Source organism: Gymnoscopelus braueri, assembly GCF_963280865.1.
Source record: "Gymnoscopelus braueri genome assembly, chromosome: 4".
Taxonomy (NCBI): Eukaryota; Metazoa; Chordata; class Actinopteri; order Myctophiformes; family Myctophidae; genus Gymnoscopelus; species Gymnoscopelus braueri.
The window spans coordinates 14,172,660-14,196,737 of NC_137605.1; the positions used below are offsets into that span (position 1 = coordinate 14,172,660).

General features: G+C 41.5%; 2 protein-coding genes and 1 pseudogene across 3 annotated transcripts; 2 read left to right on the top strand and 1 right to left on the bottom strand.

Moving 5' to 3' along the window:
- Positions 1–109: 109 nt before the first annotated feature.
- On the bottom strand, positions 110–728 carry LOC308083458 (PRELI domain containing protein 3B-like; annotated as a pseudogene). The gene has a single exon. The product of its transcript is annotated as a PRELI domain containing protein 3B-like (transcript).
- Positions 729–1,180: 452 nt separating this feature from the next.
- On the top strand, positions 1,181–1,939 carry LOC308084171 (ATP synthase F(0) complex subunit B1, mitochondrial-like; the record flags this gene model as incomplete). The annotated part of the gene is made up of 1 exon (XM_080426710.1): positions 1,181–1,939. One exon carries the CDS (start codon positions 1,181–1,183, stop codon positions 1,937–1,939), a length of 759 nt encoding a protein of 252 aa, XP_080282836.1.
- A 2,910-nt stretch (positions 1,940–4,849) lies between these two features.
- On the top strand, positions 4,850–23,066 carry LOC308083459 (anoctamin-6-like; the record flags this gene model as incomplete). Its single annotated transcript, XM_080425773.1, has 22 exons — positions 4,850–4,893; positions 6,327–6,501; positions 7,702–7,755; positions 8,525–8,590; positions 9,171–9,385; positions 9,889–10,030; positions 11,232–11,336; positions 11,577–11,743; positions 12,026–12,160; positions 12,445–12,550; positions 13,246–13,306; positions 15,230–15,384; positions 15,968–16,045; positions 16,275–16,494; positions 16,779–16,948; positions 17,432–17,547; positions 17,781–17,929; positions 18,094–18,299; positions 18,930–19,141; positions 19,648–19,753; positions 20,867–21,007; positions 21,828–23,066. The coding sequence occupies 22 exons, from the start codon at positions 4,850–4,852 to the stop codon at positions 21,954–21,956; spliced, it is 2,952 nt and encodes a 983-aa protein (XP_080281899.1). The 3' UTR covers positions 21,957–23,066.
- Positions 23,067–24,078: the final 1,012 nt, after the last annotated feature.

Here is a 24,078-nt window from a genome sequence, read left to right on the forward strand (position 1 = left end):
TGTTTTTATTGACAAAAACTATGCTTATAAATTATCATAAATTTGTACATATCTGTCAAAAGGATGAAACACGTGGTAGCAGGGAAATACAGAACAATTTAATCAATAATCATTTGATTTCAATGTACGAGACAAGTAGAGCAAAGAACAACATGGGTACTGTAAAAGGAACCAAGTAATTGATGGTCCAGCTGCTATTTGTCGCTGTCGCTGCAAGCTCCGCAACCTCTGTGTTTAATGACCCACTCCATCGCCTCATGACCCTTGCTGGCTTCATTAGAAATGTAATTTGCTATGAGTCCCTCTAGGTATGAGCTTAAAACGGGCCCTTTAACAGTGATCAGAGCTCCTTGGTTCAAAACTGTCTTTTCGGGGTCCTTAGGATGTGGCTTAAAGGTCAGTTTCTCATCCACAGATGCCATGCTGGTGAAGTTGATATTTGTGGTTTTCAGCTCACAGGTCTTCTCACCGAGGTCTACCACCGAATGTTCCTTGACATAAAGGCATGCTCTTTCTAAACCAATGATAGATGAGGCTATGGAGGGCAGCCCCCAATCTGAGCATTGCAAACTGGTGCTGTGTAACCGCCCGTCCGTGTCCACCATTCTGCCTAAAACATCCACTGCAAACACATTGGGTTTCAGGGGGTTGGGGTACTTCTGCATCACTGCCTTGGCCACCGTCTCCCAAGGGTGGTTGAATGTGTGTTCCGATGACCAGAATGTCATTCTGAGGTTTATCGGAGATGATTCAGCCTTCAACCAATGAACATGCTGGAGTTTGCATAATATAGTGGATATCTCTGTCTGTGTATATATGTCCGTGCGTGTCTCTCCACTGTTTATGCCCAAATATGGAGATGACTGACCTCATAGTATAGATGTCATAGATGACTGACGTCATAGACTGGCCTCCAAGTACTCTCATAACAAACGCTAGTGCAGTCTGTTCACAGCGTGGCTGTACCGAGTAAGTGCCGAGTCATCCAGTGGAGGGTCTGTAACTACGTCTGTCTGTCTGTCTGTCTGTCTGTCTGTGAGTCAGCAAACCCTGCAAAACGCTTGGCCGATCAGCAGCACCTCTTACCCTGCCAGTAGACCAAATCAGTAACTCCCCAGAGTCGACACAAGTGTGTCAGCCTGCCTGTTGTAGCAAGAATTTGGCATTTCATCCTTCAAGCATGCTGCCAAGGCTCGTTTTCATTTCAGCCAATGCCTTGAAAGGCAGTGGTCACTTTGGAGCTGGCCTGGTTCAGGCATCACGTTCCCTCCACACAACGTCCCAGAGTCTGGCCCCCGTACCCCCTCTTCCAGAGAGGGGAGGAAAAGTCCGCCATGGAATCATCCCTGACGAGCTGTTCCATTTTTTATACCCAAAGACCGGAGTCACAGGGCCTTACATGCTGGGTACCGGTCTCCTCGTCTACATGCTTTCCAAGGAGATCTACGTCATCAACCATGAGACCTTTGCTGCTGCTGCCATAGGTGCTGTGATGATCTATGGAGTGAAGAAATTTGGCCCCAGCGTTGCAGCTTTTGCTGACAAACTGAATGAGGAGAAAGTAGCCAAGGCTCAGGAAGTGAAGGACTTGGCCATGGCCAGCCTGGCTCAGGCCATTGAGGATGAGAAGAAGGAGCAGTGGAGAATAGACGGAAGGTCAATGCTCTTTGATGCTAAGAGGAACAACGTGGCCATGCTGCTGGAGACCAACCGCAGAGAGAGGCAACACATGGTGAACAATGAGGTGAAGAAGCGCCTGGACTACCAGATCGCCCTGCAGAACCTTCACCGCCAGATGGAGCAGGAGCACATGGTTAACTGGGTGGAGAAGAACGTTATTGGCAGTATCACCCCCCAGCAGGAGAAGGAGAGCATTGCCATGTGCATCACAGACCTGAAGGCACTGGCTATGGCCACTCGGGCCAAGGCTACAGCCTAAACCAGTGGTTCCCAAGAATCCCAACCTATTCTGGATCATGCAGGGCTCAAAAGCATTCACAGCCCACCCGTCTGAAGACTTCACATGGCAGCCAAACGGCTTTGATGCTGGCCTGTATTCTTGCTTGGATCGATGGAACCAACATAGTACAGTTCCTATTTATCGGTATCACAATGGAAACCCATTTTCAAGGTTTTAAAGAAAAAAAAGTTATATTAATGTTGTAATACCAATAAAATCTTAAAGGGTTTTGCCAATTATTTGGGGCCCCAGCCCACATGGGAATTGCTGGCCTAAACTTTCAAGTATTCAGAAAAGACCTTCCAGAACCCCAAGTCATTGTACTGCGATGAGAAGCCCAGTTTCTTCTTTACAGAATAGATGATTTCCTCATAAAGATGGTCTCTGTCAATAATTAAATTTTACATGATCTCACAATAAAGAGCCAATAAAGCTCCTTTGAATTGAACTGAGAGAGAGATGAGGGAGAGGGAGAGGGAGAGAGAGAGAGAGAGAGAGAGAGAGAGAGAGAGAGAGAGAGAGAGAGAGAGAGAGAGAGAGAGAGATTATCTTATGTCAGTATTCCAAGGCAACGGAAGATATGTTTCTGCACTGTTTGTTTTTATTCTTTTATGAATTCTGCTGTCTTTTACCAGGAGAAACGTAATTTAGTTTATTTTCTAACACTGCTTGCAGATGGAAAACAAATGACAAATAAAGCAATCTTGAATTAAAAAAATCTTGGAGGAGTGACCTGTCAGAAAGGTCGTGCATGTGCATGTAGCGCCATTGGCTTTTCCTGATAACTATCATTTCCGATGACATGCTAGTTGAACAATTGACCAAATGACACAAGGCCAAAGATTTCAGCTGACAGGGATGTAGTCGAGTCGTTTGAGCTCGCACATGCATGTCAGTACAGTATGTCAGTGGTGCTCCTAAAGACGTTTTAAAAAGACAAGAATGCTGTGATGATCCTACTCGACTTAGCCCCACAACATTCAAATGTAACTCCATCGAAAAGAAGGACAGACTTCTAGTATCCATATTTGCCTGCATATTTGACAAAGATTATCATAGACTCAGTTAACATTTATAGCGCATCTTAACATCCACATTCTGTTCATAACCAGTTACAGTAGAACTCACACAAACTACTTGTCTTGCTCAAACACAGAACAGCATAACTTTGTTTACAGTTAGAGTGGATCTGGTCAGTTTTCCTGCAGAAGTACCAGTGATTTTGTCGTATTTTAATGATTACGACCTTGTCTCACAACCAGAGACAACAAAAGAAAAAGAAAACTTACAATTTGGACCCAAGGAATTCATTAAAATGGTTATTATTAAGATTCAAGCACATATTGACTCTATTAGGCTACAGGACCAAAACAGCACAAAAAAACAGAGCCGAAAATGTTCATATCATATATTATATTTCAGTTTTTACTAAATACTTTCTCTTACTAACTGCATTTTCTAATCCTTGAAGTGTGTATTTCAAGATTCTGCCATGTACGAGACTGAACTAATGTCCCACAGGGTTCATTTTTAACCCTATGTTAACACATACTGTATCCTAGCCAAACCCAAAAAGGTAAACATACATTGGAAGCATACAACATCAAAATTAACACATTTTCCATACAATTTGGACTCAAGGAATTCATAAAAATTATTATTAGTATAAGATTCAAGCATATCTTGACTCTATTTTAGGGCACAAAATTAAGAATGTTCAGATTACATCTATATTTCTCGTTTATTCCACTCTAGGTGGACACGCACTGACCTTTTGCACCTTAATCCCTTGTATAACGCACTGACTTTTTTGTTTTTTTTTATTGTGCTCCTTTTCCTCTAAGCACCTTAACGTCCATTGTCTATCATGCACAGTATAAGTATAACATGCACAGTATACAATACATTGCTGCTATGCTCAGGCACCTTAGTTTAGTTTTTTTAGTTTTTATTATCTCAGGTAATTTGTAAATATGTAGATAACTTGTCTGGCCTTCTGTTGCTCTCTTGTTTTGATCTCCTTCCCACTTACCCCCCACCCTCTTCTTCTCCCCCCCCCCCCCCTCTTCTTTCTATGGAAACTAACGTTGCGATGGGAACGATGTACAAAAAAGAATTTCACCCACTTTTTTACCTTGTAAACCTGTGATGTGACAATAAAACTGATTCTGATTTATTGTTGTACTAAATACTTGTGTGCGTTCCTGCATTCCAGGCTATAAAGGCTTACTTTGTGGGTCCTAGAATCTCCAAGAGAGAACTTTCAACTATCAGGCTCCTCTCCTGTGGAACCATCTTCGAGGTCCAGGAGGCAGACACCCTAAGTTTAAGAGCAGAATAGGCTTTTTAAAAAAGGGGGGGGGAAAAGGAAAATAGCAGATCTACAAGCTCACAACGCATCACAGTGAGATTGTAGAGCTGCTATCTTCACTATTATTTATATTCTATTTACATTTCTGAAAAAGCTTTTATTTTCTTGGAAAGTGTCTACATTTAAATACAGCATGCTTTGATATTAAAAAGAAAATGTAGTTTTGAATTTGCAGTTGAGTAATGTTTCACCAGGAGTATCTATACTTTGACTCAAGTACTGGGGTTGAGTACTTTGGTCCACCACTGCTGCCAGTAGAGCCTTATTTTGAAGCATAGTGATGTCCAGGACCCTTCACTGACCTGCTACAACAATATTATGTGTGCAGCAGGACCCTAAGGTCAACTGTCCAGGGTCTATTGGTCATTCCTCGTACCAGGTTGGGTGGCCATAGTTGAATGGTTAGAGAGCCGGCCTGGGAAGCCTAAGGTTCGAAGTGTCCCTGAGCAAGACAATTAACCCCTAACTGCTCTCCTAAGTTCCCCCGTGGGATGAAGAGAGGTCAAAAACAAGAAGGTATGGAATGCTCTTCCACACGTCTTGAGAGCTGGGACGAAGAAAGGTCAGCTTCTGTGGACATTTTTAAGAACCACTTACAAACACTTCTGTTTAAACAAGCATTAGCGGAATGAATGAATGTATATGGAATGCCGTTCCACAGGTCTTGAGAGCTGCAGCCTCTATGGACATTTTTTAAGAACCACTTGTGCAATGTCTTAGATTTTTTTGTGTGATGTTGTTTTTAATCATTTGAATGTTTAATGCTGTGTTTTTATTTCTGTTGTATGTAAAGCACTTTGTGAGTTCTCTGTGAGAAGTGTTATATACAAATACAATGTAGGCCTACATACTTACTTACTTCACCACACCACACGTTCATAAGAGTCGTTGAACATGTTTCACCAGGCAGGTCATGAATTTTAACTTTTTCTTCTTTTTTGTGTGTTTTTGGTCTCCCCTACCTCTCTTCTATCCCCAAAAATACCCCAGTTTGAACACTCAGGCTCTCCCAGCAAATCTGGGGTTTTCTGTAAATTGGTCTCAAAACAGGCCAAACTGATTTGGTCCCGTTTTTCAGTTCCAACCCAAAAACAATGGACGAAAGGGGGACAGACATTTAGGCTGGGGCCTAAGGACAAAGTCACCAAAACCTGTTTTTTGCCCATGTATGGAGAAAACAGGTCAAACATGCCCATGTATGGACGAAAGGGGGACAGACTTTTATGGCTGGGGCCTAAGGACAAAGTGACCATGCCCATGGAGAAAACAGGTACAAAGCCTCATGTAAGCCAGACCCCCTGGGTCCGGCAAAAACTGAAATATGAACATTTTCAGCTCATATTTTTCGTGCTGTTTTTGTCCAGAGTCAAGATGTGCTTGAATCTTAATAACCACTTTATTCCTTGGGTCCAAATTGTATGGGATTTATTTTATTTTATTTGTCTCTAGTTGTTTCCTTCAAAAGTTATGCTAGTTTCTATTTCTTCCATTTTCAGGTTTGGGTTCAGGATATGTGTAATAAAAGGTTAAAAATTAACCCTATGGGACATCCTTTCAGCCTGTTACCTGGCAGAATCTTGAAATACACACTTCAAGGATTAAGAAAAACCCGGTGGCGGAAGTATGAAGTATTCCACCTCTAATCATGCAAATAGAATCTGTTGCTACCAAAGAAGAAATAGGTACGGTATATTGACACGTGATACCAGTCCAACTAAAAAGCCAAAAACCAAAAAAGAGAAAAAATAGCAGCTTGTGCTTGTAGATGGGTTATTTTCATTATTCTTTGTACGAGAAGTATAGGGCTTAAGTTGTTAACATGTGTGATAAAACACAAGTGTGTGCGCGTGCCTTGTACGTCTCACATGAGCCTGACAGTTTCATGGTATGTCGCTCCACCTGTCCAGGTTGCCTCCCTCCCTGCCTGCTCGCCTCTCATTGGAGATGAATTATAGGCGTGTCAGTCGCTTCCCATTCCCGCTTGCCTTTACACAGCACAGAGCTGCAAACTCCTCATACTGAGGGATACAACACCATGGAAAAGAAGATTGAGAGTGCAGGGCTCATGCAGGGAGAGGAGAATGAGAAGTCTTCCAAGGTCAGCCTAATCGATGGTGTGAAGAAGACGATAGATTATGTCCTGGTCTACGAGAAGGAAAAGAAGAAGACGGTGAGAACTTGTGGTAGAGTATCCTCACTAATGCTCATGATAAAATGGTACAATTTTTTTCTACTCGGTCTGTGTCTCAGAGGAGGGCTGTGGACAGTTCAGAGTCCCGTCTACCAGTGACATCATCGATGGGGAATCCAAGCTGATAGAAACTGCAGGCTTTGGAAAGGTGCAATGCAATAATAGAAGCCATTGTTCTTGCGTTAATAAAAATCTAAATAAAAAATGCGAAATCTTGTTGGAAAAAAAATCCTGCCTAATGATGATGTCACTGGTAGACAGGTTTTCTGGACTTTCCACAGCCCTCCTCTGAGACACAGACCGAGTAGAAAACTAGAAAAACTGCTCCGCGGAGCACAGGTCAGGGTTAGTGTGGGCCAGCAATGTTCGGAATTTGCCAATCAGGCTGGAATGTGAAAAATGGGACGGATCGGACTAAAGAGATAATATGTACCCATTTGTGTGATGTTTGGACAACATTTGTAGGAGTAATATTTAAAAAAATGTTTTGCAAAAATCCTCCTCCTGGTGGTGCTATAATAGGGCAATGTTGAAAGGGTGGCATTTGTTCTGAGTTTCACCGCAATCGGACGCTGCGTTCATGATTTGCGGCGTTTTGTTCAAAACTGGCCACTCCTGCTAACTTTAGATGTCAATCTTAGCCAATCAGATCCAACTTGATCACATGACTATAGAGATCATGTCTACCGATTTGGGAAAAATGCAAAGCAATGTTTTTTTCTTGGCCTCTATAGAGTGTGCATACAAAGTTTTACACAGATCGATCGGTGCAATTATAGGTAAAAACAGCAACAGCAACAACTGATTTGAAAATTTTCAAGTGACGTTTCTTCCTCGGCCTAATGGGAATGTTCGTGCAAAATTTCACGAAAAGTGCGTGCTGTGTGCATGATTTGAGACATTTTGTTTAAAACTGAGCATTCCTGCAAACTTTGGAAGCCAATCTTAGCCATTCAGGATGGAATATGAAAAATCTGAAACACCAGTTTCGTTTAATGACTATAGAAATACTGTGTACCGATTTGCGTGATGTTCGGACAAAATCTGTATTTGATTTAAGTGCTTGGAGCCCCATTGCTGATGTTTCATAGCCTATATCTACCCTGCAGGCTTAACAGATTGTTCGTACTGTAGATTCAAACTGTAATTACAGGGCAGTAATTGAATCATACCTTTCAGAGACAATGGCGCAGCATTCAGACCAAGGAATCAGTGGAGATGGAATCAGTGGAGGTAAGTCTATGGCAGTCTGCATAACGTGGCCATTTTTAAGACGGCGATAAAGATTCACAGTGGCACTTTTGTAAACTTCCTTCAGGAGCGCATATTTAATCACAATTGCCAGGTGTAATTACAATTACCACACAACTGCAACACATCTGCATGATGTTGTTTATTTATTTATTTATTTAATAGAAATAAATAAATAAATATAGAAAAATAAAATAAATGAATGAAATGGGACACATTTTGGAATGTCTTGGTGATAGAACCAGAAAGGAGCGTTCTGCGGAGTGCATATCGACGAGACGGCTGAGTAAGTTGTCAGTTTCAACGGTCAGAACCAGAGGAAGCTGCGTTTCTATGACATACCGTTCAACTTTTTGCATTTGTGGCACCCTGTATGGTCAGAAGTGAATGCGCTTTTGAAGGTGTGCTCTATAACAAACAATCCCAGTTTGGCTTGATTGGATGTCACATTCATGATATATAGCAGAAATGGGCATGACCTTTATGGAGAGTTGTGTCAAGATCTAAGGAATTCAAGACACATTTATTGTGTTTGTACGCAGGCCAAATCGTATAGTGGGCTGGTATAGCCCACTTTGCAAAAGTGCCCGGTTGTTTTTGATTCAAGGTGATGACCACTCAGGGACCCATTGCTGATGTTCCATATTATTTATATATTTGCAGGCTTGACAGATTGCTAATACTGTACATACTGTATTACCCCAGCATTGAGTAGCCACCAGAGACAATGTGCTCTCTTCTCTCTCTCCAGGAAAAGAGACGGATATATGAAGACAAGCTGAAGAAGTTGGGGATGAAGCTGGAGACCACGGAATCAGTAAGTGCGAGGCAGCCTGCACAAAGTGGCCACACAGATTTTTCATATTCCATTCCGATTGGCTATGACTGACTTCCAGAATTTGCGGGCTGTGAGTAGGCAACCTGGCCTGGCACGAGGAGCGCACTTTTCTAGTTGTTATTTGACGGGAATCGATGCTTACGGTGATTAATGTTGTTGATGTATGTTCGTAGACATTATTTGTCATTGTCATATACAAATATTGGTTAGAAAACCATGAACAATAGGGATAGTTGCAGTAAGCCTCCCCCACACGCCCCCATTTCATTGTCATACCCTCATTTCAAAATCTTCCTGTGCCCATCCATTTAACATCTTGTTTCAGAAGTAGCCTACAGGATAATTCTAGTAAATAGCAGAAAATTTGTTTTTTTATTATACTTATTTAAAATCAGGACACTTTAGCTGCATAATTGCTGCTCCCGATGCCATCAAAAAAGTAAAATAATTGCAGATATGTCAGACTCCCAACATGGCAACATTTCCTTTGTAAAAAAAAAAAGGCCTACATTCAAGTTCAAGTTTTAACATTCTAATGATATTATCATCCCATTTACAGTACCTTCAGAGTGAAGGAAATCTGATGTTTGTGAAGATCCACATGCCATGGGAGTGTCTGTGCAAATGGGCTGAGGAGCTCCACGTCAAGCTGCCCATCAAGGACCCTTCCAGCATGGACCCTTCCAGCAAGGACACGTCCAGCATGGACCCTTCCAGCATGGACCCTTCCAGCATGGACACTTCCAACGAAGACCTGTGTACCAGTGTGGTGATGTTAGTATGAGTAGGCCTACAGTAACTTAAGTAAAAGCACACTTAGCCACTTAGATTTGCTTACTGGAGCAGGTGGGTAAATGCCGAAACCACAAACAATTTACTTATTTAGCCAGCTCTTATAATAATTTTATTAGAAATAAAATAAACGATAAAATAATGGATGCATATAGATGATGATGTATGTATGTACATGTGTCAATACTTCAAACTGAAAAGTCAAAATAGATTAAGCTGTTCCCAAGAACAAATCTAAATGTCTTTACAATGCAATGAATTAGTGTAAACCTGTGATGTGACAATAAAGTCACAGTCAGCGCACCGTGGCAAATCAAAGCAGTGTGCATCTCACATTAGAATGAAACGCATGCAGAACTAGTCAATGTGTTGAATCCAGTCTGAGAACTGCTGACGTTCACTTTGAAAGACAGAATGAGCATGATTTAACACTGCATGATTTAGCAATTTAACCAATAATCTGTACCTGGGTTACATCTATCCAGCAGGGACCTGCTCGGTGAATGTGCTACTACGCGCACAATGAACGAGAAGCCTGTCACCTTCCCCTTCAACAATGCCCAGAAGGATTCTCACTTCAAAATCAACCCTGATAAGACCTTCACATCATCCATGAGGATCAGGATGGTAAAGTCTAGTTAATGTTATCACTCTCAAACTGGTTCAGATCATTTTAGTGGAAAATATCTCACACTTTCCTCCAAGTAAAATTACTTTTAAAGTATAAAAAGTATAAAAAATACTTTTATATATACTATACTTTTATACTTTTTATACTTTAAAAGTATTTTTTATTGGAGGACAGGACACCAGTGAATTATTTCTGAACTTAAACTAGTGCTTAACCTATAGAGCACCGAAGTCTGACGTAATTTACGCATTTTACCTGGGTCACGTTTTTTTCCCCCATTCAGAATTCCCATAGACTTTTTAAATATTGTGTAAAAAAATAAACAAATAAGCCTGGCGATTTGACTCATATGGATATGAAGCATCAACTGACGACGAGAAAACCCTAATGTTACTGCTGCCGAATTAGTATGTTTTTTCCGGAAACAAACTGTATCAAATATGAGTGACTGACTATCGTAAACGATACAGAGCCACCTCCCTGACAATATCGCCGGGACAGTTTGTTTATTTTTGGACCGCAATTCTTATATGATATTATATTAGCTTTTTTTTAAAACCTTATAAAGTCAATGCAAGCGTACATGGCGCGAAAAAGCGGAAAAGCGAAGCGAAAAAGCGTCTTTTAATTATTCGGAACGAGTCCGAATTTTGCGTATATTCGCACATTCGCCGGTGTGTAAGGACCTTAAGAGTTTAATAATATGATCATGGAATTATTTTTTTGCGCCGGTTCACTGTGCAAACACAGTGAAAAATATTATATATCACCAACAAATAATCGTATATTCGATTACTTTTAGGTATTCGAAGTCGAATACCAAAAATCAGTATTCGTGAATGCCCTAACATCCAGGCAAATAAATTCAAATTGCATGTTGAGGGGCCTGTAAAGAGTGCGCCTCCAAAAACACTTTCACTTCTGCCCATAAGGCCATAAGAGTCACCACAAATGCGAAAAGTGACATCGTATGTCATAGAAATGCTGCGCCCTCCCCCAGCTTCCTTCAGTCCTGCTCTGCAACCAACAGTGTACACAGCCCTGGCAATCCAGCCTGGCTGGGATATGCGCTCTGCGACGTGCCCTTTTCTAGTTGGGTATTTCAGTTTTAAACAACACTGCAAAACTGTGAAAAAAATGAAATGTTGAACATTAATATTAAGCATGCTAATCAGAATGCATTTTTATGTGCTGTAGGTTTACAACATCCTCAGCACTGTCATTTCAAAGGACGATGCAAGGTTCAACATCACAAAGTTGCTGGCTGATGGAGTGTACAAGGCTGCCTATCCTCTTCATGATGTGAGTGGATCATGTTTCACTCAGTTAGACACGCATCACTTTATTATTATTAATTACAGTGTCATTGTTTGTGGCCGTTAACCTCCACCAGTGGATCTCTCAAGCAGATATGATATCCAATCCCAGCCATATTCTCTGAATTTATTATAGATCACCTCCATCTTAAAAGTGTTGGTATTGGTATTGCTTGCATGTGAAATGTGTGTGTTTGTATTTTCTATCCCCCCCATACCCACTCAGTGTAACCTCAACAACAAGTCAGAAGAAGGAGAGAGGTTTTCTATCCCCCCCATACCCACTCAGTGTAACCTCAACAACAAGTCAGAAGAAAGAGAGAGGTTTCAACTCTACCAAAAATGGGCTCACCCCTGCAGCTTCTTCAAGACACAACCACTTCGACGCATTAGGTAACTGGTCTCTCGTCCCACAGAAGCTCAATTAACACTAGAACCTACCAATGGCATGTTTCTGCTAACCAATTTTAAAGCAATTCATGACCACTGATGTCAGCGCTACTGGACGATAGTCATTTAGACTGACTGGAGAGGTGTTCTTTGGCATGGGGACAATGGTGGAACCATTGAAGCATGTGGGGAGTGGGGACCACGATGGAAATGCCATTGCTATGCATAGACTGAGGCATTATCCAGTACAGAGGGAGAACATGATTATTTTAATGCTGTTCACAGGGAGTATTATGGGGAGAGGATTGGCATATATTTTGCCTGGTTGGGATTCTACACAAGTATGCTGGCCTTCCCTGCAATCGTGGGCCTTGGCTGTTTCATTTATGGGCTCACAACTCTGCAAACAACCACCTGGAGGTACAGTATGAATCTGTTCATGTGCAATTACAGTATTTCACATTATTTTCAGAATTGTTTAACCATAACCCATGATAATATCACATAACATGAGTTATATAAATTAATGTTGTTAAATCAACCTTTTATCCGTTATGTACAATAACATACCTCATTAGTAGCTTGCTGTAAACAATGGTAGCGATGGCATGAGTTTGTTTCATTATGTTCATTGTGTATTAATGTGTAACCTCTCTTTCTTGTGATTGGACAGTGTGTAACCGTTCTCCTCTTTTTTTGGACAGTAAAGAGGTGTGTGACCCAGAGATAGGTGGGACAATAGTGATGTGCCCACAATGTGACAGGGAGTGTCCCTACTGGAGGTTAAACAGCACGTGTGAAGCTTCTAAAGTGAGTGAAACATTCCTTAAAGCTCAAAGTACTTTTCATGATGATTCACAAAGAAATATAGAAAAGTGCCACCAGGCCGGGTTGCCTACCTAGGGCAACCCGGCCTGGCGGGAATCTGAACAATCTGACTCATACATCTTGATCACATGTCTCCAGTGATCCTGTAGAAAAATTTGTGTGAGTTTTGGACAGAATAGGAGTAGGCCTAGTAGCAAAAATGGGGGAAAGTCTTGCACAAATTGCCGGGCCTATATGAGATGTGTTATGATGTAAGGAATCCAGGGAAAAAAAGATTTTGATTATAGGATGGACAGTGGCGGAGACAATAAGAGAAATAATTAGAAACTGTGTGATAGAAAACATACATAGCCTACTTGTATGTAAGTACGAATGTATGAATGTATGTGTATGAAGTATGTACCACATGTACAGTATGTACAGTATGTATGTATGTATGTATGTATGTATGTATGTATGTATGTATGTATGTATGTATGTATGTATGTATGTATGTATGTAGGCTATGTATGTATATGCATAATACAAAACCGTATTTTAATATTTAAATGTAATTCACTACCCAGGGCTTCCAGTATCGCTGCTTTGAATGTGTTTTGAAGTCATTTGCATCTAAGGACAGCTGAAATATAGAGATTGTATGTAAATAACAGTTATTAATTTATTTTCCCATGCAGGCACTTTGTATATTTGACAATTTTGGGACCCTTGTGTTTGCTGCTTTCATGTCAGTCTGGGGTGAGACACTCAATATCCTTCATGTCCTACTTTTCCAAGCTTTCATAATTTCCAAATGTTTCCATTTCTATATAAAGACACAGACCTGCCGAATACCACAAAATGGCTGCTTTAAAAACTGCTCTCAAATCTTGTGACCGCATGACACAGCTATGAGTCATGGATTTAGCTAGCCCTGAAACATGACAGGAAACAAACATGTCATATCATGTCAGTCATGGAGCAATCTGGGAACCCATCGCCAACTGAAAATGAAAAACAGCGCCCTCTGCTGTTTGTTCTATGTCTGTTGGCTCTGGGCGGACGATAACGTAACACCAGAGCACAAGGAAACCGGTGTTTGTGATGCGCCTTCAGCGCATCACTTCCGGTTGGTGCGACTATGTTTTCATTCCCACTAACAATATTTCTACACGGAACACTAACACCACTTCTCCCAGAGAACATGGATCGTTTTGGTTATAAGCCCACTTGTTTCTATGATGAAAGAGTAAGTTAAAATGTGAATATATTTCCGTGGTTTTGTCTGCTCCGCGGACGCTATTGTTAAATTAGCTTCGGTTTGTTTCGAGGGGGAAAGATCGACGGACATGTGAATCCCGCCCACTACATGTGATTGGGTAAAGCGCGGCCTACTTCCTGATCTGAATGCGCACTCGTAATGACGAACCTCCCCGACAGATTCCAACGCAGTGCAGAAGCTGTTCTTGAGAGATTAGTCATGGAGCAACTTGTTCCTGTTTTTTGAATGGTCTCCATTTACAACCGGAACATCTTTTCAAATATAAAGTGCTTACCCCACGGCCACGGATGTAACAAGTTAATACGCCCGGGTCTAAGTACCTGTATCTTCTGTCTTGTTCAATAAAAAGCATTTTAATCCGATTGGCGGCCATTTTCTCATAGTTATAATGAGTGCAATACACCTCCAAACCGATAGGGTCGCGTTGTTGAAAGCATATGAAGGACATTTTGAGATGATACGGGTACTTGGACCCGGGCGTTTTAACTTGTTACATCCATGGCCGTGGGGTAGGCACTTTATATTTGAAATCTGAACGTTTATGTAGATAAAGCCATGAGGCGGGAAGTTGATTGTCCAGAGTCCTATTGATCCTCAAAATATTCCCAAATTTGACCTCCTCTACCAGGAATCTATTTAAGACCTTTTATCACTGTGTGAGGTTACAGATTACTGGCTGGATTACTGGCGACGGTTGTAAATGGAGACCATTCAAAAACCAGGAACAAGTTGCTCCATGACAGACGAGCGTCATGTGAACCATGGCTAAGATTTTGCAGCATGGTTTATCAATTTCCTTTCTTTTTTTCTTTCCTTTAGTAGGGTGACATAATGTCTGATTGTGAAAGTATACCTTATGTCAGCGATTCTCAAGCTGTGGGTCCCCAAATAATTGGCAAATTAAATAACATTTCAATGATAATATCATTAATATTTTTAAAAGATAATGAATTGGTATATTTTCTTTAAAACCTTGAACATTTTGTTTTCATTGTGATATAGATAAATAGAACTTCAATTATACTGCGTTGGTTCCATTGATCCAAGCCGGAACACAATCGATTGATTGATTGATTATTAAAATAAACCCATAAAACCACTTAAGTCAAGTGGTCAGATCGGTGGGCCCGCGAACACTAGATTTTCAAGTGGGCCCTGATGCAGAAAAGGTTGAGAACTACTGATGTATGCCCATATCTGACAAAGAAGTAATACACTTTCCTCATTCATTCATTCAAACCTTCTTTGGCCTTACAAAACTAAATAATACAACTCACCACTCCTGACACAAACCCACAGACTATTAATCATTGAAGCATACAAATGTAATTTATTTTAGTACTTACAAATGCTCTCTCCCAGACTGGTTTAATCCTGTCTTTCTTTTTCCTTTCCTTTAGTGATGTTGTTCCCGAAGATGTGGATGCGGTACCAGGCGACGCTGAAATACAACTGGGATACCATCGAGTCCAGGGAGCCGGAAGAAGTAGTTCGTCACGAATACTTGGACAAGTGTATGCAGTCTGGCCACGAGAGGACCAACCCTGTCACATTGGTAGGTTGCATGATCAAAACAACACATACTGTACATATCAGGACCCCGGGTGCATTTGGACACATATGCAGCAACTCAACTTCAAAGTGGGGGGGGGGGCACAAGGAGCAGGGTGCTCTGGAGCGCGGGGCACTGCGTCACTAGCCCGGGCGGACCATAGGAAGTCTATTTCCGAAGGACTGAATGAAGATCCGCCCCCTGACTATATAGGCAGAGGGCGGGACCTCCGGTCAGGGGAGCGAATCAGAATCCAGCCAAAGGTACCTTGTCTGGAAGTACGAAAACGCTTCTGTGTTCGCGCAAGAGGGCGCTCTTCCATAGCGAGACCTCTCGCTTCGTATTTCATAGGACCGGGGTTACGCTAGTAACCTATAATTTCAGCAGGGTGAAAAAATGCATCAAAATGCTAAATACATCAACACAATACAAGCAACAGAATAAAAGCATGTGTTCAACATTCTGGGTTGGAGATCCAGCCTGGCGGTGCTTTTTAAAGCTTTTTTTGTTGTTGTTGAACTTTTCTTGTTTAAGGCAATGTTATCCAAGCGGAGAACTTTCATGTAATTGTATTGTATTGTTTCAGGAGAAAGAAAAGGTGCCTTATAGAGCCTGTGGACGAGGTGTTCGGCTTTCCTTAGGAAACCTGGGCGTCCTGTTTGGGGTAAGGCTGATATGGTATACTCCTATTTATCATTTCAGATGTTATCAACAAAAAAAAAAATATTTGAATACCGTACATACAGTAACTATTCTCTTCAACCAGTCCACACCTGGATTGGCTGCAGATAATGAAGCTAGTTCACCTCCTTCTATGTATAGCCTACTAACACTATACTATAATAACACAGCATCACACATCATTATTTTCCTCTTCTCTCTTGTTCCCCAAGCTGCTGGTGATCCTGGCCATGGTAGGGTCTATCTATGTATATCGTCTGGCCGTGTTCATCACCGTCTCGGATCAGTGGCACAGCGGCTCCAAGTCCACTTTGTTGATGTACATGACACCACAGACCTTCATCTCGGTCACCGCTTCAATCATCAACTTCATCGCCATCACAATCCTCAACATCCTGTACAGGAAGTTGGCTATGCTGATCACAGAATTTGGTGAGGCATTGCCTTTGTTTTGCCCCCCCCCCCCAATAAATAAATAACACATCAGATGATTTCTTAAAGTGAAATCTACTTTTAGGTAATCAGAAAATAACAGTTTTTCACAATTTTATTGTTGATTCAAGGATTCCAGTTAAAAGCTTTGTTCTTTTTTTACAAACAGTAAAACAGCATGATATAGCCTACCCAATGTACCCATAATAAACAACATACAGACATATACAAGACACGTGCAGAATTGTCACACCCTGTTTCACTGATCTGACACCTGAAAACAGAGATCCCACGGACCAAGACGGATTATGAGAACAGTCTGACCATGAAGATATTCTTGCTTCAGTGTGTTAACAGCTACTCTGCCTGTTTCTACATCGCTTTCATCAAGGGGAAGGCGGTTGGCTACCCAGGAGAGCCTGTTTATATCCTCAAACATTTAAGAAAGGAGGAGGTACAGTTTGTCATTTCGTCCATCAGTCATATTTGTTTTGTGGTGCTCCTGATGAATGGATGAAGGTTGTCTAGAATCAGACCCTGTAGCGTGAGGGATTAACACCTCCTGGTGGACAGATGTAGTAATACAAGTTTCAAGGTGATTTTCATTGTTACGTTTTGTGTACAGAATGATACATAAGACAAAATATATCATTGTAGCAGCATTAAACAATATTATACTAAAAACTAGAAATGTGCACTCCTCGGAGCACACGTCTCCGTCAGGCCAGGTTCCCGACCCAGGCTTACCCTGCGTCAATCATCGGGTCTTTCTTTCTTTCTTTCTTTCTTTCTTTCTTTCTTTCTTTCTTTCTTTCTTTCTTTCTTTCTTTCTTTCTTTCTGTCTTTCTTTCTTTCTTTCTTTCTAAGAACAACACATATATATTGAGAGAAATGTATACTGGTTGCAGCAACTTTGCTGTGTATCTTGGTGTTGCAGTGTGGCCCTCAGGGCTGTATGATGGAGTTGACCATCCAGCTGGCTGTCATCTTGAGTGGGAACGCCATCTTGAAAAACATCAAGGAGGCCTTGACATCAAATGCTGCTTTTGTCAGGTAATTAATTACTAATGTACGAAGTGTCATTAGCCAACAGCCTGGAGGGAGAAGCTTTAATGAATCCCTTTCATTTTCACAAATTGTTGAAGTAGTTATTGTCTAGTGCTTACTATCTAGACTAGAGCTTACACAATGCATTTTCCTTGCTAACATTTCAGTACAATCTCCTCTCATATTCTCATAGTAACTCCTGTACTATGTATTATGGTTTGTTCTGATCGTCCATATAGGTTGGTGAAGAACTTGAGACGTCGCTGTTGTACCCCTTGGGACATGTGCAATATGTGTCATACCAGTGTGGAGAAGACACGTTGGGAACAAGACTACCAGCTGCTGAAACACAATGAACTGGAAATGATCTACGAATACCTGGAGATGGGTAAGGTGATGGATTTTGTGTGTGCGTGCGTGTGTGCATGTGGATTTTGTGTGTTTGCGTGTGTCCATGCCATGCGTGCGTGCACATGTGTGTTTGGGTTTGTGTGTGTGTGCGTGCATCTTATATACGGAAAGCGTTGACTGATCACACATCTCATCTCCTAGTGATCCAGTTTGGCTTTGTGACTCTGTTCGCTGTCTCCTTCCCCTTGGCTCCGGTCCTGGCTCTGATTCACAACCTGGTGGAGATTCGGACAGACGCCTGGAAGATCACCACCCAGTGCCGCCGCATGGTACCAGAGAAGGCCCAGGACATTGGAGCCTGGATGCCCATCCTGCAGGGTATCACCATATTTGCTGTGGTAACAAATGTGAGTGTTGACTCTTACTTTATGCCTTCAAAACAAAACAAAACCCTGCTCACATTTTAGTTGTAATCCATCCATTTACAGTAAGTACAGTTTGTAAGTGTCCCACTTTATCTGTTCATCATACTGTTTACGTATCATGAGTTCAGCAGTAGCTGACAGCTACTGGACTGACGGTCAGTTGGAGGCCTCCCTGAGGGTTGAGGCCCGTTTCAATTGAAACGGGTGAAACTTAGCAAAGGCCGCCAGTGGGCTCAGTTCCAGTTGGAGATGTCTTTCCCCATCTCTGCTCTCTGCTTCCTGTCTCTTTACATTTTAGATTTTGTGGGCTTACCGATGGTTAGGGCGCGTATTCCAGGTTCGGTCCCTGGACCTTTTGCTGCATGTCACTTCCAGAGTCTCTCTTCCCGTTTCCTGTCTCTCTCCACTACACTATATCAATAAAGGCAGAAACGCCTGAAAACACTATAGTTTTATGGCTGTCAGTTATCAAAAACCTAAATATGGGTCACATGCAACTTGCGTTGACACGTTATTCCATTGAAAACAGGTTATTTTTGTGATTCATCAAAGTGTGAATCGATGTTCATGGTCCACATTTAGTCTCATGGATTCTGTCTCCTTCTCACTCAGGTGATGATCATGGCCTTCACGTCAGACATGATCCCTCGCCTGGTTTACTACTGGTATTTCTCTGTCTACCCGTACGGACACAGCAGCAACCCCACCATGGAGGGATACATCAATAAAACCTTGTCTGTGTTCAACATAGAAGACTTCACCAATCAGAGCAAACCAAGAGAAGCAAACACACCAGACTGGTTCTCCAACAGCACCACCTGCAGGTACGCAACATAACATAATCCTGATTATGTTTTCTCCCCTGTCTGTCCGTCCGTCCGTCCGTTCGGCTTCATGGCACTATAGGTCACTTCATGTTTTATCCTATAACTCTTTAACCCGTATGTCGTATTATCCAAGAACATTTGGATCATGACGTATAGGCCCAACCCATTTGTGACTGACTGTGTTTTCTTCGAAACACACTTTTTCCAAAACTCACACAACATTTCTGTACACATTATCTCTGGAGTGGTGTGATAGATGTATCGGTCAGATTTTCCATATTCCATTCTGATTGGCTCCAAAATTTGCGGGCCCTGGGTAGCCAACCCAGGAGCGCACTTTCCTTGTTCCAACTGCTGTTGCTGCTACGACACCTGAATTTCCCCACAGGGTCAATAAAGGTTTATCTTATCTGGTGTTCGTGTGCTCAAGAAGCTAACGTTTTTTTTCACCTGGTTTACCTTGACTCGGTTTTCGTGTAACAGACAATGTTGTCCCCCGTCAGGTATCGAGGTTTCCGCTATCCACCAGGACACCCCTTACAGTATGAGTACAATAGCTACTACTGGCTTGTCCTCACCGCCAGATTGACTGTTGTTGTTGTTGTAGAGGTGAGTAAAGCTGAAGTTTACACTTGATTTTATTACCTTAATAAACATTGTCATACATACTATATGCTTCCAGATGCTAGTTTAAAGTCTTCTTTCAATCACTATGAAGTGCGTTTTGGTAAACTATGGTCCCATTTATTACAAAAATATGATAAAGTAGGGTATGCTGTAGGAGGGGCGTGGCTACCTTGTGATGATTTGATGGACAAGCTACACAACCAATAGCATTCATTCCCCACCCCCGCTCTGGTCCCAACCAATAGCATTCATTAAGTTACGGTTTCTTATTTGCATATATGGAGCGGATATAGAAAGATGGCGGATTTGAAATCGTTGAAAAATAGGCTTAATTTACGGTCTAGACCTAGAGAGTCTATTGGTGTCCATTTGTCCATACTTTTTACTGTCTATATTGGTTGTTGCAATGTCCAATGCTCACTTTTAAAGTGTCATTTTGAAACACATAGCAGTCATAAACAATGTTGTCAATGTTCAATTTGAGAGAGAGAAACTTGCTCTTGTTCTTTATCTCTGGCAGGCCGAAAGGCCCAGGTCAAGGAAGGTGCTCCACCCCAAATGTTTAAAATCGGCCTCATGGCTGGCACCAATGCATGCCGTTTCATGTTTTGTTCTAAAACTCTTGTAGGTCATACAATACATATTTGGGCCATGCCCATTTCCAACTAAATAGATTATCCACCTAACCTTTTGCTAGAACTAGATTTTCTCTGGAGTCATGCTATAAACATCTGTCAGTTGTTTGATATCCCATTGCAATTGTCAATGATTGGCATCCAAAGTTTGTGTGAGGGGCCTCTTTGAGGCCCTTTTACCAAAAATGACAAAATCGTGAATGCAGCGTCCGATCTACCCCAAATTTGAATCTCACATTGAGGGGACTCTAAACAACATTTCCATCCTTAGGGACACCAAAAAATGTACAAAAGGCACTGTTTGTTGCAGAAATTTGACTTTTCTTCCAATTAGGTTCAAAGGGTCTTGTGAGTCATGTCACAATAACCTTCAAAAAGAGTCTTGATACTCCATCCATACGTATTGTATACTGTATCTGTCGGGCTGCCCGTCTAATGGAACCGTCTATTCCCTTTACAGCTAATCTTGTTCTTTGCTAAATCGTTCCTGTCCTACGCAATCTCAGACGTGCCCGAGGCCGTCAGGGTGCAGATCAAACGAGAGAAGCACCGGATTGAGCTGGCCTTCAAGGCCCTTGACAAGAAGGACAAGGAAGAGAAAGTAAGTAATGTACTAAATCCAGTATGAGAACTGCCGATAGTCGCTTTGGAAAGCAGAATGAGTGTGTAGATGCTACACGCTACACTTATTTGCTTTTACGCTTCACTTATTAGATATCCTATATTAAAATTGGCTTAAGGGAGTTCCCAAAATATGCCAAGTTCCCAAATATGGAGTGTGTTGTCTAACCTTAATGTGTCAAGGTCAAAAATACAAACAAGATAACATGTACAGTTTCCAAAAATGTTTCATGTGATGTCTAGGGCTGTTTCGATTGTAACATTTTACTCGATGATTAATAGTTATTCAAATAACTGCGAATAACGATCTAATTGTGTTTTTGGTATTGAACATTGGAACATTAAAAATACAATACAATAATACAATAGTCTGTTTGCCTTTTAGGCTTTGTAAACAAAAGTTGTACAGGGCAAATATGACAAATAACTTAAATGTACACAGACAGTACTTACTGTTACTGACAATGACTGTTAATAACAATCTAAATAAGTGATAAACTATGACTGTTGTAGCTGTAAATAGTTATTATTTTTTATATTTTATATTTCCACTATGATGACAATGATCTGGAGCATCCAGTAAGTTATTATTTACTTTTTTATTTTTCAACTAGAGGCACCCTGAAAAAAGGCAACCTGCATTGCAAAAACGGCAAACAAAAAGCTTAATTCACATTGATATCAGTTTAAAAAATACATCCACAGAGGCTGAAACAGCCAACAACACATTGCGCCTCAGTGCATGTTCTTGTCAGTAAGCGATGCCATCATATGCAGAAAGTCTGTGTCTTTCTCCACAGGTGTCAGAATTGACGCAGGGCAGTGAGCAAGGCACACAGGAGGCGAAGGAGATGGAACCAGAAGACAGAAGGTCAAAAACTGGCAGCACTGAGGAGAGTGAGGTGAGAGGGCCTGTAAACTCTCCATGAGAGCCGAGCAACTAGTCTTCAATCTACAGGACATCAATGTCATGGAGTACGCCTCACTCAGCTGGATGAGTGCTCCACCTACACATCTTGGCCTACTTGACAGCATCCAAAAGAAGGCCCTAAAAATTACTGGAGTGTACCAGGACACTGCCAGTACAAAACTCTCCATCCCCAGCCTTATCCATAGAAGACAGGTTGCTGCTGCTACAGTCCTGTACAAAATGCACACACAGATATGCTCCCTCCACCATCCACCCTAGACGGCGAACCACCTGCCATATGTACAGCCACACCAGACACAGCTCTGAGCCTTGCAGACTCCAGAACAGAAACGTTATCCACACTACTGTCCGTGTGTGCAACAGCCTTCCAGAGCATGTAGTCAGATCCATCACAGACAATGGTCTTCAGTTCATAGTCATCTCCTGATCACTGCGCTCATTGACTGTTGAGCTGCAATGAACGATTGGCCAAATGGATATATTCTCTGAATTGGCTATTGTTCACAATTGCAGCCAATTAAACAACAACAACAAAAGAAACCTCAATGACATTCTATCTACTTCGTGTACTTAACCTTTAGCGTTGTTGAATCTTTAACACACACAAAAGTGCAGACAAACACACATACTTGCCATGTCCTCTTCCTGCACTGAGGATCGGAAAAGAGTACCACATGACCACAGTGCTCCTTATATAGAGGGGTATGGTAATTGGGGCATACCACTGGCCAGGGGAGTGTGTATTTTTCTGTGTACTATATATTCTAGAGGAAAAGCGTTGCGTTGCTAAAAACATGATTAATACTTACCTTTTGGATGATAATGATTTCTGTAAAGTAAGGGGAAACGTTTTCTTTGTTGATTTCACCAGTACTGTAGGTGAATGTGTTGAGGTAACCTGTCCTTTAAGACAGATGGTTGAGGCCACTAGGTAGAGGCCATGCAGGTAGATTATATGAGTCAGTCTTGTCTCAGGCACAGAAGAGTGAAGTCATGGGCACAATGCTGCTAAGATCTGCCCTTTAACGCAGTCTGTCAGCGTCAGTGTATTCGCTAGACTGTTTGCTTGTTTGAAAAGCATGTACGTTTGTTTTGTATTCTTTTTAATTACATTTTTTAAACAGTTATTTTTTTACACCTATTGGAAAATAAATCCGGATTATTGAAACCTTTGGCTTTTCATTCTGTCTACCTAGCCCTCATCAGAAGGAACTCTTTTGCAGGTATATATATATATATATATATATATATATATAAAATATATATATATATATATATATATATATATATATAGATTGCACCTATGTCCAAATGTACAGTGACCCATACTAGATCTCTCTCTCTCACAACATCTGCAAGACCTTATAGGCTGACTATAGCTCTGGTGTTGTCACACACACAATACCTGTTGTACCCGTTGTCAGAGCACTTAGAGCAATAACCATTATTATAGTACATGGAGGCCAGTCAACAGAGATTTTGGGAAGTATAGACATTTTTATAACATAACAGCTATTCTGACTGACTTACCACTGGGCACATCTATAGTTGCTCTTTCTGGACTTCTCATTCCAAAAAGCTAGACTGGAGGAACGTCTAAATGGCAGAATCAATAGATTTTCATTACTGCCTGTTTCTATTTTAGTAATGTAGTTATTACATGTAATGTAGTTGTTTTGATTTGAAAATAGGCCGGACTGTTAAAATTATAGGTGCTACATCAGTGCTTGAATACTGTCACGTTTCTTTTAAATCCGGCCCTGCAGGGCATTCATTTATATGGAGTACAAGGCCTCAGCTCAACAGCGAAAAACCAGAAAAACCACTTCTGTTATGTTGCTTTCCCACTACTTTTCAGGCACCACTGCACAGTTCTGCCACCCTCCCCTTCAAATAGGCGCCATCATTCGTCATTTCAGAACGGGCCAACCATCACTGTCTCAGCAAATTTGAAGATGGTGTTGGAGCTGTTTGCCACATAGTAGGGTTCCAATATTGAGGGTGAGGGTGCCTGCAACCCAACCCAGTCTCCATGGTGAAATAGGCACACACTACAGGGTTCAATCAGCAGTCCTTACTTTTCCAAAGCAAAGCATGTCAATATCACAACTGAAAGTGAC